This window comes from Peromyscus leucopus, chromosome 2 (assembly GCF_004664715.2).
Source record: "Peromyscus leucopus breed LL Stock chromosome 2, UCI_PerLeu_2.1, whole genome shotgun sequence".
Taxonomy (NCBI): domain Eukaryota; kingdom Metazoa; phylum Chordata; class Mammalia; order Rodentia; family Cricetidae; genus Peromyscus; species Peromyscus leucopus.
The window spans coordinates 119,685,663-119,703,485 of NC_051064.1; the positions used below are offsets into that span (position 1 = coordinate 119,685,663).

General features: G+C 54.3%; 1 protein-coding gene across 17 annotated transcripts in view; it reads right to left on the reverse strand.

Moving 5' to 3' along the window:
• The window catches only part of Ptprf (protein tyrosine phosphatase receptor type F), an 85,271-nt gene that overhangs the window by 33,777 nt on the left and 33,671 nt on the right, over window positions 1–17,823 (reverse strand). For 7 of the 17 annotated variants that reach the window (XM_028893137.2, XM_028893144.2, XM_028893139.2 and 4 more), the window contains exon 7: window positions 9,420–9,530. In XM_028893137.2, the coding sequence (XP_028748970.1) occupies window positions 9,420–9,530 (111 nt within the window). Of the gene's footprint in view, window positions 1–5,168; window positions 5,181–9,419; window positions 9,531–12,547; window positions 12,566–17,823 lie in introns of all 17 variants that reach the window. The other 10 variants (XM_028893127.2, XM_028893141.2, XM_028893138.2 and 7 more) reach the window with 3 other exon arrangements.

Here is a 17,823-nt window from a genome sequence, read left to right on the forward strand (position 1 = left end):
AGGGCTCCTGCTGGGGAGCCCAGACATGCAGAGGACCCGTAGTACCACACACCAAGCATCTCACTCAGCTCCAGAGCACAGAAGCAGAGCTAAAGCACTGGGGAAGAGCACCAGGTCCAACCTCACCTCATTTCACTGCGGTCAAACTGAAGCTCGGAGCTGAGACATTTAGGAAAAGTCACCAGGTTCTATTAAGGCTGTCCAAGACCTCTTTCAACATCAATTTCCCTCCAAACACATAGGTAAATGCCACTACGAACATCCAAACTACCACCATTCCTTCTGGGGGTCACTCGAGTAGCTCTCCGCTGGCCCTCTACCTCTCAATTCTCCACTCACAGTGGGCATTCCCCTGATTGACAGGCTCCCGCGCGGTTCCCGATGCTCTGCGGCCAGCCCAGTCTCTAGGACCTCGTGTAGAACCTGCTTCCACACCTTCTACGGCTGTTTCACCAAGCCCAACAAGTGGATCCCAACACTGGCAGCCCGATGAGCCACAGCGAACGGCTGGCAGACCTGGTCTGTTCTCCAGACGCATGCCAGGTCTTGTTAGGAGTGTATTGTCATGTCCAGACTCCTGTCTTGTCCACAAGCAGCACCCTCACCCTTTCCTTTCCTCCCTTCCCACCCCCTTTTTTTTTTTTTTAAAGAGTGCTAGGGATTGAACGCGGGGACTCATACACGCTAGGTTTTGAATCTACCACTGAGCAGCACTTCCAATCCCATCTTCACTTTCTCGAGGGGAGCCGCCTCTCTCTCCATTCTTGGCACATGGAGTGTGTGATCCAGATCCGGCTAACGAGAAACAACCTTTGGACCAGAAACAACCTGTGGCTGTTTGCACAAGCGGTGGGAGCTGGAACAGTGGACGGGGGCAGCTGAGCGCAGGCTGGAGCCGTGCCCAGGGCACGGGAGGACCTGCTCCAGCACAAAGATTACAGCAGTGGAGGACAGCGGGAGGCAATGACAGACAATGGCCTGACCATGCTGTCTGAAGAGCTGGCTCCAGCCCTGCCCGACAGCCAATCTCCTCTACACCCCGGAGTCTTATAACCGAAGGGAGTCTTTGTTTTGCTTGCATTTGCTTCTATAAGTAGGTTTCTTACATCACTCTTTTCAAAAAATCATTTACTTTTTGGTTTTTCAAGACAAGGTTTCTCTGTATAGCCCTGGCTGGTCTCGAACTCAAGAGATCCGTCTGCCTCTGCCTCCAGGGTGCTGGGATTAAGGGCATGCGCCACCACTGCCCGGCATAATCTTTTTTATTTAGATTTATTTTATTATTATCTTGTGTATATGAGTGTTTTGCACCCTATACATGCCTGATGCCTAAGGAGATGGTAAGCTTCCCGTAAATACTGGGAATCGAACCTGGGTCCTTTGTGATAACAAGTGCTCTTAACCACTGAGCTAACTCTCCAGCCCTAACATTTTCATTTATAAATTTATGAGTTCAATCCCTAGCACAGTACTGCATAGGTATTTGTGCACCACGTATATGCTGAAGCCCAGAGAGGCGAGGGGAGTGTGCTGGAGCCTCTGTAACCGGAGTGACAAATGGTTGCCAGCTGTCTTGTGGGTGCTGGGAACTGAACTCGGTCCCCTTCAAGAGCAAGTGTTCTTAGCCCCTGAGCCATCTCTCCAGTTCAATTTACCATGTGTCTTCATGCCAGGAGGCCACATGGCTGATGACAAGGTATCGAAGACACAGCAGTTCTTACAGCAAGGACCAGACATGTCCCAGGGACCTGACTGTCAAGCGTCCTACGACAACAGACTCCCCTTCAAAACCTCTCAGCCGGCACAAGGTGAGGCACAGACAGGCTTTGCCATGGGCATGGACACTCCATGGGCTTCAGAGCAGGTCTCAGAGGTGGGTGCTACAAGGTGAGCACTAGCCACATGGGGCTGCGTGTAAGCCAGGGCCAGGCCTGCCAAAGAATGGAGTGGTCCAGAAGACAGGAGTTGTCTCCCTGTCCTCCAGGCCAGCTGCCAGCTGCACTGAAGGAAGGCAGGAGAAGCCACTCTTTTCTTTTTTTTGATACAGGGTCTATACAGCCCTGGTTATCCTGAAGCTCACTATATAGACCAGGCTGGCTTTGAATTAAATAAGGTCCACCTGCCTCCGGCTTCTGAGTCCTGAGATTAAAGGCATGCACCACCATGCCCAGAAGGAAGCCACTTGAGCATTCCATTGCCACCGGGTCTCAACTGCAGATGGGGGAAGAGTCAACACTGATATGGGAAGTGGCATGTCTGCCTCTATATGGACAGTAAGGTTAGGCCTGTGTGGTCAACGTTCACATCTTCGAAAGCCATGGTTGACAGGGCTGAAGGAGGCCCCAGGAGGCTATGGGAAGAGCTTTAGGGCTGGGCAAAGCTGGAGAAAGATGGAGCTCTAGATGGCACACAGATGGGACTTTTGACATTTACGCCAAGGAAAGGTCAAGGCTGCAAGTCTGGCTCTAGTTAATGGTGGAACCCTAAGGTAAGAAGGGGCCACTGGGTGTTAGAGCCAGGAGATTCTGCTGCAGGAAGCAGGTCCTTGGTCCATAAACCTCAGGCCCACACCTCAACACGTCCAAATTTTAGCCCCCAGATCATCCCTGGTGGACAGTGTTTTCAGACCCAGCAGAGACCTCATGGGTCAACCTCTAAAGCCAGGCCAGTGCCCTGGCCACTCCTTCAAAAGCCTCCACCTCTAGCCACAGTCGGAAAACTGAGGCCCCGGAGGAACGGGTACCAAGAATGGTTTTTATTTTCCTCCAAGATGCGGAGACAGGGAGAACTCGAGGGGCTACAGAGAAGTATGAAGTCAGGGTTACCCCAGGACTAGGAAGGGGACTCAACTCCAGGCCCCAGGTGTCCCACTCACGTCTTCACTCACACCTAAGGGCACTAGGTCCCAGGCATGTGCAGAGTCCTGGAGAGCAGTTTCCTAGCACACAGGCAGGTCAGCACATCTGCAGAGAACAGTATGGGGGGGGGGGCAAGGGAGCGTCTTGGATGCTCACGGGCCCATGTCCTGACCTGCCTGTACCTGTGCCAACAGCTGGAAGTGGCCGGGGCGTCAACATAGCATCTCCACCATCCTCCCCCTGATGCCAGAAGCACAAAGCCTCCAAGGGGACCAGGACTCACCCTGGACTTGGTCTATTGACGGAAGCATCAGCAGGGAAGGAAGAACTGGAAGAAACGCTCTTAGGGGTCTGCTCTCAGGCTCCAACAATGGCGCTCTATTACCGTTCTCTGTGCATCCTTAGTGCTGACATTTTATAGACAATTTCCAAAACAGGGCCCTGCCATTTCTGGATTATATTTCAGCTGTAACTTTTAAGTCTAATTATTTGCGCTGACAACCCCCTATAACAGGGCGGTGCGGCGCCCAGAGGCATCAGCATTCAGTGGAGTGACAGCCTAATCGCAGGGGGAGGCAGCCCCGCAATCTGCATTCACTTGCGGAAATTTCTCTGATGAAAATAACACAACATTAAGGAGGGGATAAGGGGCAGGATCCACTGTATCAAGATAAAATAACTCTTTAATAAATAACCTTGTGGCTGCCGCAGAGCAGTAATTAAATGCTGGCACACCCGGCACACAGTTTTAAGTAAAGCTAGAAAAATGTAAGATGCAATTATCAGCACCAAACAAATTACCAGCCCGGCAAATCCCCCCGGAATATTTAGAAACTCATTTCTCCTTCCCGTTAAATATTTGTGTATGTGCTTATTTTTGGTGGGACCACGGGGTGGGTGGAGGAAGGGACAAAGGATGCAGAGGGTAGGTGAAGGGGTGGGTGTGTGGGGAACGGCTGTGGACTGAGCTGTCTGCTGATGGGGACTGTTTTCTGAACGCCCTGGCAGATCCGCCCGGTCAGCAAAAAGGTGTAACCAAAATGCCCCAGAGCTCAGGGGTGCGTATGGATGGAGGCTTATGCTGATATCTGAGCCCAGGCTGCAGCCTTCCTCCTGACCGGCTCCCTTGTCCTCCTAGAGTAAACTCAAAACCACAGATCAAGATGCAGAGGGCACCTGGTAGCTTGGGTCTGTCCTATGCTTCTTCCTTGGACACGCAAAGCCCAGGGGACAGAAGAGCGACTCTGACTCTTTAGACCACGGGATATGTAAAGGACCACTGGCCCCTTGCTGGCTCAGTACTGGGAGCTCTGGGAGGGGACCCAAGGAGTTTCTAGAAGCCCTGCCCAACCTACAGTGGAGCTGGATTGCTATTCAAGGCCCCAGCACATTCCAGTTGATGATCCCGTCACTCCAGGAATAAGCAACCTGGATCTGAATGTCTAGTGCCACTGCCCAGCATGGGGCTGAGGGTTGTTAGCTGGAAGTCACATAGACTCTACTCTTGGAGAGGAACAGAGGCTGGCTGGGAAGCTCAGGCTGAGAGGTCTAGGCAGGCGGGATGACCTTGGTTTGGACTTGGCAGGAGAAAGAAAAGATACAGTGCCGAGGTGATGCCACCTGCCTTGTACCACAGCTCTCCCTGTCTTGGAGAGGTAGACCACGGCTGCTCTTCAGTCTCAAACAGCCAGTCTGCTTCATGGAGCACTGATAAGGCTTTGGGGGCCGCAAGGACAGGGCAGACACCGCAGGACTGTGTCGGATACTGCAAGATCTCAAGGGAGAACTCATTCTAAATTAGCTTCTTCCTATTGTCTCCTGCAGTTCTGGCTTCTTTTAGGCAAACATGGCCTACATAAGGGTGGGGAGACGGTAGAGGCTTCTCCGACCCCCTGTACATGTCAAGCACTTGAGCCCTGGCAGTCCCTCTGACCACAGCTCTCCACAATCATTCTTGAACTGCACCAGGAACAGAGAGCTAGCCTGGCCTGGGTGCAAAGGTGGGGTGCGGTTTTGTGCCATGCACCATGCATGCGCGGCCGCTCCAGCAGCGGAGCCTGGCTAAGGGGACATGCAAACACACAGTGCGTCGGGGACTCAAGCAGCAGGAGCATGCAGGGCAGAAGGCCTGCCCACCCATCCCTGGTCCTGCCTGCCAGCCAGCCCGCCCACACACTGATGAGCAGAGGCCAACTGGCGGGCAGGCACGGCTGGAGCGAGCCTGAGGGAGCTGACCAAGCCCGCTGGTCCCAACTGACGGGCAGAGTCGGTGGGCGAACTGTAGATGGGTAAGAAGTGAAAAAGACCAACCTTCTCGCTGATCTGAGAGATGAGAGTTTGGGTTGATGGCAGAGTGCGATGAGGATGAGGAGGAATAAAAAAAAGACAAGGAGAAACACAGAGAGAGTAAAAACAGGCCAACCTTCATCTGCCCACACAGCACAGAGACGAGACAAGACTCCTGTGCCCCTCGCGCACACACACGTGCACACAGGTGCACACGGACCACGCCGCTCACGAAAGACTCGGGACTCATGGAGGGACACAGTGGACAGGGCTGGGACCCACCAGGCAGGTGCCAGGGACCGTGAGGGCAGAACTGGGGGGGCAGAGTGGGGCATGGGCCAGTCCCAGACCGCACACACCCTCACAGCTCAGACAGACCTGGTGAACGGGGCTCCGAGGCCAGGGCCCACCCAGATCACAAACCCACCAAGGCACACGAGCCACCACAGCCCCACCACCGTGAGGAAGCCCCACGCCGCACACCACCCGTGTGAGGAGCACGTCTGGATGCCTGTGGGAAGAAAGGCTGGGCGGTAACACCCTCATCTCAGACAGCAGTGGCTCGGGTGTCGGGTCCCTGAAGAGAACGGGGAGGACGGTAGTCGTGGTACAGGTAGGCCAGGCTTTGCCAAGGGCAGGATTCTGCCTCGGCCCAGGAAGCTGTATGCCTGAGAGCTGGGAGGGAGACACGTCGCGGATGGGAGGAGAAAATGAGTCACTCGGGGAGGGAGTCAGATGGTGATGGAGAAAGAGGCTGGTCCACCCAGCAAGCCTGGGCCTGCTAGACTGTGGGCGGACCTGCAGGCAACTGTGAACAAAGTCAGATGGAGACGCACGATGTGTTTCCCCCGGCGCTATCCCAACAGAAACCCAGACAGCTGACTCTCACGGGCTTCCTGTGCACCTGGAAGCATGCCGGGAGCTCTACACGTACCGTCCCATTGGTGGGAGCAGCCCCAGGGCCTCAGAGACGCAGCGAGAGTCCTGACAGTTTGGGGGGCGGAGGGAGAGTGAGGGGAGGCTAAGTCTGAGAAGACGCGTCAACAGACACAGAAGAACTAAGTTAGAGATGGAGAAGAAGGGCTCCGGAGGCAGAGGGTCTCCACAGGGGCAAACTGACTCTGGCTGCCAGTGTCTGCAGACTTGGGGTTATTCACACTGGCCTGACTAAGAGGCACTACTGGTACCTGGCTGGTTAGGGATGCTTCTAAAACACCCTACTATGCAAAGAATAGCCCTCAAGAGATGTATCCAGTCTAAAATGTCAACAGTGCTAACGTGAAGAAACCCCTGAGCTGCTGGGTGGTGGTGGCGCACGCCTTTAATCCCAGCACTCAGGAGGCAGAGGCAGGTGATCTCTGTGAGTTCGAGGCCAGCCTGGTCTACAGAGCGAGATCCAGGACAGGTAGCACTATTACACAGAGAAACCTTGTCTCGAAAAACCAAAAAACCAAAAACCAAAAAAAAAAAAAAAAAAAAAAAAAAAACCAAAACAAAAAAACCAAAACCAAAAACAACAAAACCCAGAGCTATAATCCACACTGGCCTGAATCAGGATGCTCAGACCCTGACAGAGTTGGAGGCTTCCATGCCTGGGTAGTAACAGGAACCACTATGGAAGGAAGTCTTGAAGCCACTATGTTGAGAGACAAGACGCCACCAGATAGGCACCGGGGCGAGGCGGGGTTCTTCCATGCCTATCCACCCACATGCAGGGTTCCAAAGACAGAGCCGGTGGCTAGCAGGACACAGGCTGTCCCAGAGCACTCCTCGGGGCAGATGAGGCTTTGCTAGAAAAGTGGGGACACTATGGGGCAAGGGTCCCAAGGATCAGGGCTTTTCTTATGTCCATAAATCCTAGACCCAAAGGGCCAGCATGGATTTAGAAGGGTTCTAGATATGAGGCAGGGCCGAGAGGTGGCATGGGCCAGAAGCCAGGTTGGCTGTGTTAGATTCTCGACAGGAAGAGCTGAGGGTAAAGGAAGCACTATATCCCCCCCACCTCCCAACGCTCTTTTAAGTGGAGTTTATCCCAGGAGATGGGATAAGGCAGGATCCAGCTACAGTCACGTCCAAGCCAATCACCTGTGGACGGTGGGGACTCTGGAAGTGGATAGCGGGAACTCTGGAGGTAGGGATGCTCCAAGGAGTTGAGATCTCCTGGTCAGTGCCCTGGCAGCCACCTCCACACAATTCCAGAGATAAGCGCCACCTGCCACCAGGGCCACAGCACAGCCTGACAGTGCTGGCCGGCTGGTGTGGTGCCTAGCTAAGGTGCCCCTATCATCCGTTTTGAATCTGGGTGGCCTTTTCCTGCTTTGGTACAGCCTCTGGGCGCTCCACCCTAGGAAACGGCCATAAAGCAGCACTTTATCACCTGGCCTGGGGTTTACAAAGGTTCTGCCTTGATTCTCCTCTCTGGCATAGCCAGGTGCAGACAGAGGCTGCCTCGGTGCAGCCAGGGACTTGACACACTGTGGCTGAAGAGGGAGGAGGCTGGCCACTGCCAAGAGTCTTTTCAGCTGCTAACCTCCCAGAGGGAACGTGCCAGACTCTGTGCCTTTGTTAGATACTTCGCCTGGGTCAGCCTGGGGTGAAGGCTTGCTCCTTACATCTCTACTTCTCTCAGCCTTCAGCAAATGTTTGGGTCCCTGGTCTTTGTCCCGACGGCATTCCTAAAGACAGGCAGTGGGTCATCTCCACCTAACAACAGGGGCAGTGATAGGGGTTTCCCAACCCCCATGAAGGAACATGATTAGCCCAAAACAAATACCTCCTCTGCCTTCGTTGGACTGCTCACCTAACAGGCTGACACCCATGGCCTCTCCAGAACCAACTTGTGCCCCGGGGCACGGCAGGCCCTCAGTAAATAGCTGCAGCTTGCTTTTCTCTGCCCTGAGTGAGCAAGTCTACCAAACTGCTCTGAGAGTTAAGATGGGCCACTGCCATCACTCAGGCTCCACGAGCTAGAGGAAGGGCAGACCATCCTCAAAAAGGCGAGGAACCTTTCTCGGGATAGACTCACCGCTGCAGGGAAGCTGGGTCGCCCCAGTGATCCCCTAAGAGGAGCAACTTAACTTTTAATGACATCCATTTGTACTGGAGGGCCAGGTGAAGGGGCAGTGTGGTAGAGGGCTTCCATGGCCTCGCCCGGGCGCCATGCTCTCTAGACTATCCCATGTGTTCTCAGAGAGGGCCAGGGTTTGATCCCCTTGGCTGTGAACAGAGGCTGTGCACACCCAAACAGTCCCCAGACTGTCAGCTGCAGACCCAACTATAAAGAGCACACAGTCCATTCAGCTCCAACTAGGAACACCCAAGACAATATACCCATCGGTATGCACAGCTACCTCAGCCTTACCCCTACCATGGTGCGGCGGGGGACGGGGGACAGGGGACGGGGGACGGACGGATGGGGACTGGTGTCGGAACACAGTAGGCTCCTCCAGGAAGGCCCATCTGGTCCAAAGTTCAGAACCAGAGTCTTGGAGCCCACCCTGCTGGGGTAGGCAGGAGGAAAGTCAGATCAGGCATGCACAGCCACATGCAAACCCATGTGTCTATCCCCCGCCCCCCCCCCAGACAAAAGACACACACACACACACACACACACACACACACACACACACACACACACACACACACAGCAATGTCAAGCTGGGAGGCGGCAGCACATGCCTTTAATCCCAGCACTTGGGAGGCAGAGGCAGGTGGATCTCTGAGTTCGAGGCCAGCCTGGTCTACAGAGTGAGATCCAGGACAGACTCCAAAACTACACAGAGAAACTCTGTCTTGAGAAACCAAAAAAACAAAACAAAACAACAAACAACAACAAAAGAGAGCAAAGTCTCTGTCTCTCTGTCTGTCTGTCTGTCTGTGTCTCTCTCTTACACACACACACACACACACACACACACACACACACACACACACACACACACACACGTCTGCTTAGAAGGCTCCAGACTCCCAAAGGGCTCAGGCCTAGGCAGGAAGGACCTACAAGAGATACAAATGCTCCCAGGGGTGGGGTGGGGAGAGTGTCTGCTTCCCCAAGGGCCTGGAAGGAAAGGCGGCAAGTGGTGGCGGCTGCTGGTCCTGCCCAGTGGGAGCTACCGAGGTAGTGGCTGCTGGTCCTGCTGCAAAAGAGGTGGGAGGGAAAAGCTAGGCCGCGGAGTCCCTCCAGTGTCTGCCTCAGAGTCTCCGGGCAGCATGCCTGGCAGGTGAAGCTTGGCTCCGAGGTGACGACAGAGCCGGGGGTGGCCGAGTTCTTACCTCTCACATACAGGTTCGCGGGGGCCGAGTAGCGTGTGCCCGCCGGGTTGGTTGCCACACACTCGTACTTGCCTTGGTCAGACTCCTCGCTGCTCTCGATCTGCAAGGCACCTGTGGGGACACAGACAAGAGGTCAGGCACGGTCCACGCTGAGTGTGGCCTGGAACACGGAGGCCCTGACGACATGTGTAGCCCCAGCGGCTGCGGCTCACCTGGGCCGCCACAGCCTAGGGCCTGTGTGGCTTCCAGGAAGCATTTTCTGATAAGCCAGGTCCCTCTAAGCAAGAACCAGGAACTCGTACTTTGAAGCAAGATGTCCTTACTACCCAGGAGCTGTCTGTCCACAGAGTCCTCAGGCCTGCTTACCAATAATCATGCCTATCAGTTACTTGTCCCAAAGCCTATAACCCACAGGCCTAGAAATTCCTAAACAAGCCATGTCCTTGTCTGCAAGAGCCTGAGACACTATCACCTACTTGGAAGGGGCTTGCCTCGGGGCGTGGTGCCCAGCAGCCTGCCCCTCACTCCCACCCCACCCCCACCCTGCCAGCCCCGCCCATTCCGGCTCCCTTCCTCAGTTCGGTCCTGCTAAAGTGCTTCGACCCACCAAGGCTTCTGCATAATTCAGAAGGCTAATGGAGACCGGGGCTCCCGCTCGGGCCAGCGCCCTAAGGGGCTGCTCTGGCCGCAGACGGACAGACAGGAGCCAAGACTGGGGGTGCGGGTAGCTGAGAAGACCCTCTACACGGATGCATGAAACTTGCATTTGGGACCTGTCCTGTCAGGTCAAGTGAGTGAACCCCACGGTGAAGGACCACACACCCCTCCCCAGCAATAAACCCTTGAAAGTTGCTAGTGAAAGCACACTGGGCAAGCAATCTGTGACAGAGAAACTCACAGGGCAAAGCACCGTGCCCTTCCCTGGAACAATTTGACAGACAATTACACCCACACAGGACAGTCCAACGGACAGCTAATAGCCCCCACAGGACACAGTCTGACAGAAAACCACCTCCTGAAGAACAGCTGGAACAGCTCTAAAGGGCTTCTTTCTCCACCCCAACTGACAATCACGCCCACACAGGACAGACAGAACCTGCCAGGCCCCACCTAACTGGACTGGACGGGAACCTCAGAGGGAATTCCAAGTTGTGTTCGCACAGCCCAGGCCTAGGGGGAGACAGTATGAGTCTACGCTACAGCTCCTTCAAAGCCTGCTCTTTCTCTTTCTACCACCACCCAGGGCAGCAGGAGGGGCTGTGAACACCAGAAGGTGAGGGCTGTAGGTAGAGCAGGAGGGGGTGCCACCCACACAAAAGAGAAAAGGGCTGGTGTCTCTCTCCACGGCCTTGACCTCAGCCTCCCGACGGGCACCAGAGTGTATCGGAACACAAGCCAAATACCCAGCTCCTGCAAGAACGCCGCTGACCGGCAGCCAACGTGCCACGTTCATGGGATGAATGGACACTGCTACGGCACACGTTCACTCAAGCAGGCACACATCAGGGCCCTGGCGAGGGGGGGTTGTCCAAGGTCAGCTCAACAGAGGCTTGGGGGAGACGGGTAGCTGGTGCCACAAGCTGAGGGCAAGAAACAGGGCCTGGTTTGGGGTCACAGACAACAGAAGGAAGAAACCCCTGTGACAAGAGCCTAAGTCTGCTCAGGAGACCTCTGCTGGCTAGTTATTTTTGTCAACCTGACATAAGCTGGTCATGTGGGAAGAGGGAACCTCAACTGAGAAAAAGGCCCCATCAGATTGGGGGATCTTTTCTTGATTAACAATTGATGTAGGAGGACCTGGCTCACTGTGGGTGTGCCAATGCTGGGCAGGTAGTCCTGGATTGCACAAAAAGCAAGCAAGCTGAGCAAGCCATGGAGAGCAAGTCAGTAAGCAGCATCCTCCACTGTCCCTGCTCCTGCTTGAGTCCTGCCCTGACTTCCCTCAATGGCAGGCTGTAATGGGGACATGTTGACCAAATAACCCCTTCCCTCCCCAAAGCTGCCTCTGGTCGTGGTGTTCTCACAGCCACACAGAGCTAACTAAGACCCAATATAGACCCTGAGTCTATTTGTACACAGATGTCTCCAAATCTGATATCGACACCCAGACCCAGTAGTAAGGAAAGCAGGGGCAGCATGTGCTAAGTCCACGTGCAGGGAGATATGGACAGGGGAGGGAACTGAGTCCTGTTGTCAGGGTGACGAGGAGCATCCCATAAGAGGCAACTACCCCCAGCCCCAACTTCTATCCTGAGCACTCTTAGCCTTGAACCAAGCAAGGGTCTAGATGTGCCCACAAATACTGACCAACGTGGGAAGAAAATTACAGGATAAAAACGGAAACTGCCATTCCATAGATGACAAACTGTGTATACCCCATTCTTGTAAGTCTCAAGGCCCTGAAGGAGGTTGGCCTGGCTCCAAGTCTAAGAGGAGGAGATGGACTTGAGAGGTGGCTGAGTCACACTTGAACCCTGATCTTTAGGAGTCCAGAATCCATACTTTCTCACCAACAGGTTACAGTGCCCTGTTACCTGAAGGCAGCTTGGAGGGACTGCAAGCTGACAGGTCAAGTGCCCTAGTTATGGGTGGGTCTGTTCATTTCCCTACTGCATCTAAAATAGTCTAAAACCTCCAGTCTCTGCTGCTGAAGATGTGCAGGGGAGGATCCTCACTTGACCACAGGACCAAGATATTAGACTTTAAGAAAAAGGAGGCTCTCAAGAAAAAGGCCACACTTGGTCATGCTCCCCAACCTTATAGGAAGTGTCTCCATCTATGCCAGCCTTAGGGACAGGCTAGGCTTCACTATGGGAACCAAATGGATCCGTTCTTTGGGGCTGGCCTAGAAGGCCTGGGGAGCAGGGCTCGCCATCCTGGGGTGCTCTCAGCTGCTATCTCCACAATGCAGACTTGTAATGGATGAGTCCACAGGAGGGAATGATTGAGAGTGGAGGTGTGTGGTGGCCGGTGGTATCGTGGGGCTGGAGCTGGAGATGAAGAGACTGGAGAGGTCGGGATGGGAATGGGGAGGTGACGGACTGGACGGGATGGAGTGGAGGTGACCAACGGCGACAGTTGTGGCGTGGTGTGGTGTGGCATGGGAGATGCACGGACAGCATTCTTACCTCTGATTGGTGAACCACCTGGTGAGGTAATTTGAATGCAAATAAGATCAGAGAGAAACATTAGTACAAAAGGAAGGAAAGCCCCCAAAGCCAAATCAGACAAAACAAAGCACTAGAAAGGGCCTTAACCACACGGAGAGCCCGAGGCATCAGTTAGGTGACTCAGGTGTCGTGTGAGTAAGCACCAGGCTAGGCCACGCTGAGTGTGGGTGAAGCATGTCCCCTGGGTCAATGGCACTGCTCTGAGGAAGTGCAGGGCAGGAGGCGGTGTCAGGAAGAGTCAGGAAGGCAGGGCAGGACTGGGCTCCTGTGACCCTTGCTGGCTGGGTTAAGGGAGGGGAAGGGGAAGAAAAGAGGCAGCACCCACCCTAAAGATCACCCAATCCCATGGCTAAGAGTTCGAGGACAGCACTCACCAAAACAAAGGCAGGGCATTTAAGCCTTGGGTGAAGACCAGGGTTAAGGAGAGAGCTCACATAGGTTACCACAGATCAGGGCTCCCCAAACAGACCAGCCCTGGCATCCAACAGTGGATGGGTGGGACTCAGTTGGCTCACAGCCCAGTGGCTGACAGTCCATAAAACCCACCCGACCCTATTAAGGACAACGTGATTGGAGTTCCCCGGCCTCTCCGGTGAGAGGCAGAAGGCCAGCACCCACCCCTTGAGTGTCTGCTGCCTCAGAGCCCTGGGATCAGCAGCCAAGAGGGACAGGCACTTCCAAAGCCAGGTCTATTATGAGGCCTGAGCAGGTTTGCCTTCCAACATGTGCCTCTCCTGAGACTCCCACTTCAACCACTGGGGCCAGGAACCTGTCGACAGACCCAGGTCCAAGTCTACCCACCCTCTGGCTCCTTTGGCAGGGGTGGGTTGGAAGTGTTCAGGGCCACAGATCAGTTCCTGTCTTACTGAACTTGGCAACGCCCACCTGGAAAAATACCCATCTCTATGTACAATGAGGAAACCTAGGCCTGGAAACACTAAGAGGCTGAGATGCGAGGCAGCAGGATCTGGCTAGTCTAACTCGGGGTCTTCCCACTGGACCACCTAGACAGGGAGGACAGAAGGAAAGGGGGTGGCTGGGACGGAGTGTATGCGACAGCTAAGTGAGAAGAAACATCATAGCAATTCTCCATGGGGAGTCCATGTACAGGTCTATGGGGGGGATCCCTGAGACCCTTTTAGGGGTCCACTAGAATAAAACCTACAGCTAGTTTCTCCAATACTTAGACCAGGGCTGGTGGAGTACCCCTGTAATCTTAGCCTTGGGAGGCTGAGACAGATGGCTGTGGCAGGTCTCATGACAGGCTGGACTATATAATGAGTATCACGCCAGCCACGGCCACACAGTGAAGGCCTTGCTTCAAACACAGAGAAATAGTTACTGGCCTTATTTAGCCTCTTTCTCTCATGAATATACAGTGGTATTTCCTGGAGGGCGCACACCTGTAGTACCACAACAGGCTAATGCAGCCCCATTTAGGCTTGACATTAACAACGAGGCTTTTCTTACTAAATACATTCTTTTTGTTTTAGAATATATAATTATCTTTTATTTATGTTAACACTTAATAGCTTTTAAATGATTTTAAAGTAATTAGTAAATATTTAAAATTTTTCCATCTTAAATATCTGGTATAGTAAACATCAATAGGTATAATCCAGATAAGCAAAACCACCTTAAGGTCCTCTGAGTTAAAGTTGGCAATACTAAGAGCAGAAAGTTGACAACCACTGACCTCCTGTGGTCTAGGCCAGGGGTTCTAGTGTATGCAGTCTCGCACTGGAACCCAGAAGTCTGTAGTTTCTGCTTTTCCTAGACCTAACCTACTGACTTCTCAGAACCACACTCTGCCTGCCAGATGGAGAATCTGTCCTTTTCACTTCACTAGACAGGTATACGGGACTGAGGGGCCCCAAGAGTCAGCCTCCCCAGGAAATTCATGCCAATGAGCTCAGAAATTGTAATCACACACTGACTGTACCCTTCTGGAAGACCCGGCCAGACACAGATGGATGGGCCTTCTAGCCAGAGGTAGGGCCAGCCAGCAGAATGAGAAATCACAAGCATCTCACCAGAGAGGTCAAAGGCCCCTGCAGCCAGAGCCGTCATCTCTGCTTGACACCACTGGGTGGTGGGCATGTAGAAGGCTCGGCTGGCTCTGTGGGTCAATGAGCGTGCTCTCTACAGTGGCATACTCAGGCTATAAGGAAGCACAGGAAAGTCCTGTTCAGGCTGGGCAGAGCTTATGGGCTAAGAGCCCCCCCTTAGGACCCAGCCTCGATCCCATGGAGAGGTGTGGCTGCTGCGGCTACGGTTCTGTCACAGCCACAGTAGGCCACTCTTGCTGCATTTGTCCTTCTTGGGCCTGCCTCAGGTCTCAAGCTCAAGTGCCCAGGAGGCAGCTGCAGTGGCGGCGGCAGCAGCATATCGCATTGCTGTGGCAGGAAAAAGGCCCTCACGCAGAGCTCACTCCTCGGCCGTGCACACTGCCAGCCCTGGGTCCGGGGCCACACCATAGGTAGATGCACTATGGTTCAGGTCAGAGATACCGGAGGGACTGTGAGAGGGGCTGGGGTCTGGCGAGCAAAGGTCTGGAGCTCTGGTGGGATGCTACTACTTCTCAGACTCCAGGTTTAGCATATGCTGTTAGAAGGCACCGAGGTTACCTCGATGCTCCTAGACCCTAGTCTCCACAGGTGGGTGGGTGACCTTTGACCTGTGGAAAGTAGATATATGATAATCATGGCCTGCCCTACTTCAGAAAGGCGGCAGGAGACTCAGTGGTAATGAAGGGCAGAAGAGCACTCTGTGAACGGTTGGTGATGTGAAAGCCACAGGGGTCCTTGTAAATATGCAGTGTACAGGGGGCACCCAACTCTCTGAAGGGATGTCTCCACACGGCTCCATCTCAAGCACTGGACACACAAGAACACCTGCCCCCAACACACACACACACACACACACACACACACACACACACACACACACACACCCCTATGATCTGTAAGTCACAGTTTCCTGGTAGCAGGGAAGGTCAAATGAGTAGACATCCTCTTCAGTGGTAAGTCCCAAAGGTCAACAAAGTCATTCTCCAATGAGGACTTAGAGAGAACTGGGTATGGTGGGGAGGGGCACCTTGCCAAGCAAATCTGTCCCGGGTCCTCCCACATCCAGCCTAGGTAAGTAGGGCTGGACACAGACGGTGATAACTGTAGCTCCTGCGGGAGTAGCCAGAAGCTGGGTACAGGCTCCCAGCGGAGGAAGTGACGGTGACGAGAGGGCCAGGTGGGCAAGGATGGGCCAGCGTGGGTTCCTGCAAGTGGGGAAGTGGCGGGAGGCAGGAAGAGAGCCTTTACCATAAACCCGGCGGCAAACGGTCACCGTGTGGCTACCTTTGTAAGATGAGAAGACTGATCATAAGTTAATTTCACTGAGGTCACAGAGCTAATAAGGGTGTGGATAGATAGGACAGGGTGAGATAAAGCTGGCCATGTGGCCAGGGTGCCTTGACCAGGAGCACGTATTTGACCATGCAGGCAGGGTCAAGGGTTATAAGCCCAGGGTCCAGCACAGCATGGCTTTCATAGTCCAGGAAGAAGATGAATAGACAATACCATCAGCTGCTAGAGGACACAGTTTTCAAAGAGATCCTGGCGGCAGGGAGAATAGTGGTGTTCCGGGAGAAGACAGAGGTAACAGAAAGGGAAGAGGGGACAATTTGAGAGCCACACGGTGATACGTGAAGAGGATGTGTGGTTCCTTACTGGACAGAGTGCTGGGTCTCTTTCAGGTTTAGTGGTGGGGAGCTGCCACTCATGGAGAAAGGGTCAGTGGGAACAGGGCATGGCTGTTTGTAAAGGAAGTCATTGTTGGTCCAGGACAGGGGGACATCCGGAAGGCACTGATGTGGGCCCTGGAGCTCACACAGGACGTCTGGGCTGTGCTGACCAGTAGGGGTACAGATAAGGAGGTGCTGTCACCGCCGGAAGCAGCGACAGCAATGGGTTCGCCCTTCGGGGGAAAGACTATGTCGGAGCGAGGATGAGGCTGGCAGGTCTCCGAGCTGGAGGGACCAGCACTTCACGCAGGGTTAACAGGGCAGCTAGAGGCAGTCATGGGTGGTACAGCCAAAGGAAAGCAGGAGGGTTTGCTCAAGAAGGAGGAAGGGCTGCCGGCCACTGGGAGGACAAGGAGGAAGAGGCCTGAGCAGCATCCAGCGGAGTGACGGGCAGGAGAGGGGTGGTATGGAGTCTGGCACACAGGAAGCACTACATAAATACTTGATGAACAAATGCTGGAGACATCGGGCCTTCCCAGAACTGCTGCCTGCCACAGACAGTCAATGCCATTCCGGGGAGGAGTCAGGCCTGTAGGGAGGACCGTCTGGCAGCGTGGGGAACCTGCCTGGGGCACCCATGAGCAAATGCAGGGGAGCCGAGCCATGCCGGCCGCTGCGCTGTGCTGTGCTGGGCAGCAGCCACAAACGCTGCCGGACCATTTCCTGCCTTGATTATGGCTGTTTTAATTAACTGCACTACAGCTGCCTCCATCTTGTTGAGTTTTAATTAAATTAAATGAGCTAACACTTCGTGGGCTGTCTCAGGCGGCCGTGGCTGGGGCCGGAATCCTGCCCTGCTGGGTGGCTCATCACTCTCTTCTCCCTGGGCACCAAGATGGTGTGGGCCTGACAGGAGAGGCTGGGGAGGGGCTGGGAAGTGGTGGGCACCCCTGAAGCCAGCAAATCCCCCAAAGAGGCAGTCACATCCTTCATGACGGTGACATCACAGCTGATGGACAGCAGGAGTCCAAGCCAACAGTGGCCTACCTTCTCCCAACCAGCAGGACTTTTGGAGCCAAGTCTGTGGATCTATCCTGAGCTGCTCGAGGATGTAGAATGCAGCCCAGCTGATTCGGAGCCTCCTTTCCCACCCACTCCATCCCTACAAAATCAGAATCAATTTTCTTGGCGGGAGCCTCACAGGCAGATCGATCAACGGGGCGACACCTCCCTCCTGGTCACAGTGGCATCCTTGTTCCCAGGGCTCCAAGGTGGCTCGATTGAGATATCCATAGGAGACAGGTGGCTCTGGTGGCCAAAGGACAGAGGCAAATCCCCCTAGTCTCAGGATCTTAAGGTCCATTTGATGCCTGGTGAATCAACATCACTGGCTCCTTCCCCAGAAACCCCTCCTGCCTCGAGAAACAGAGACGCAGGCTGGGCTGTGGGAAAAGTAGGAGATGAAAACCCAGGGGTACCTTCTTCTGGCATGCCA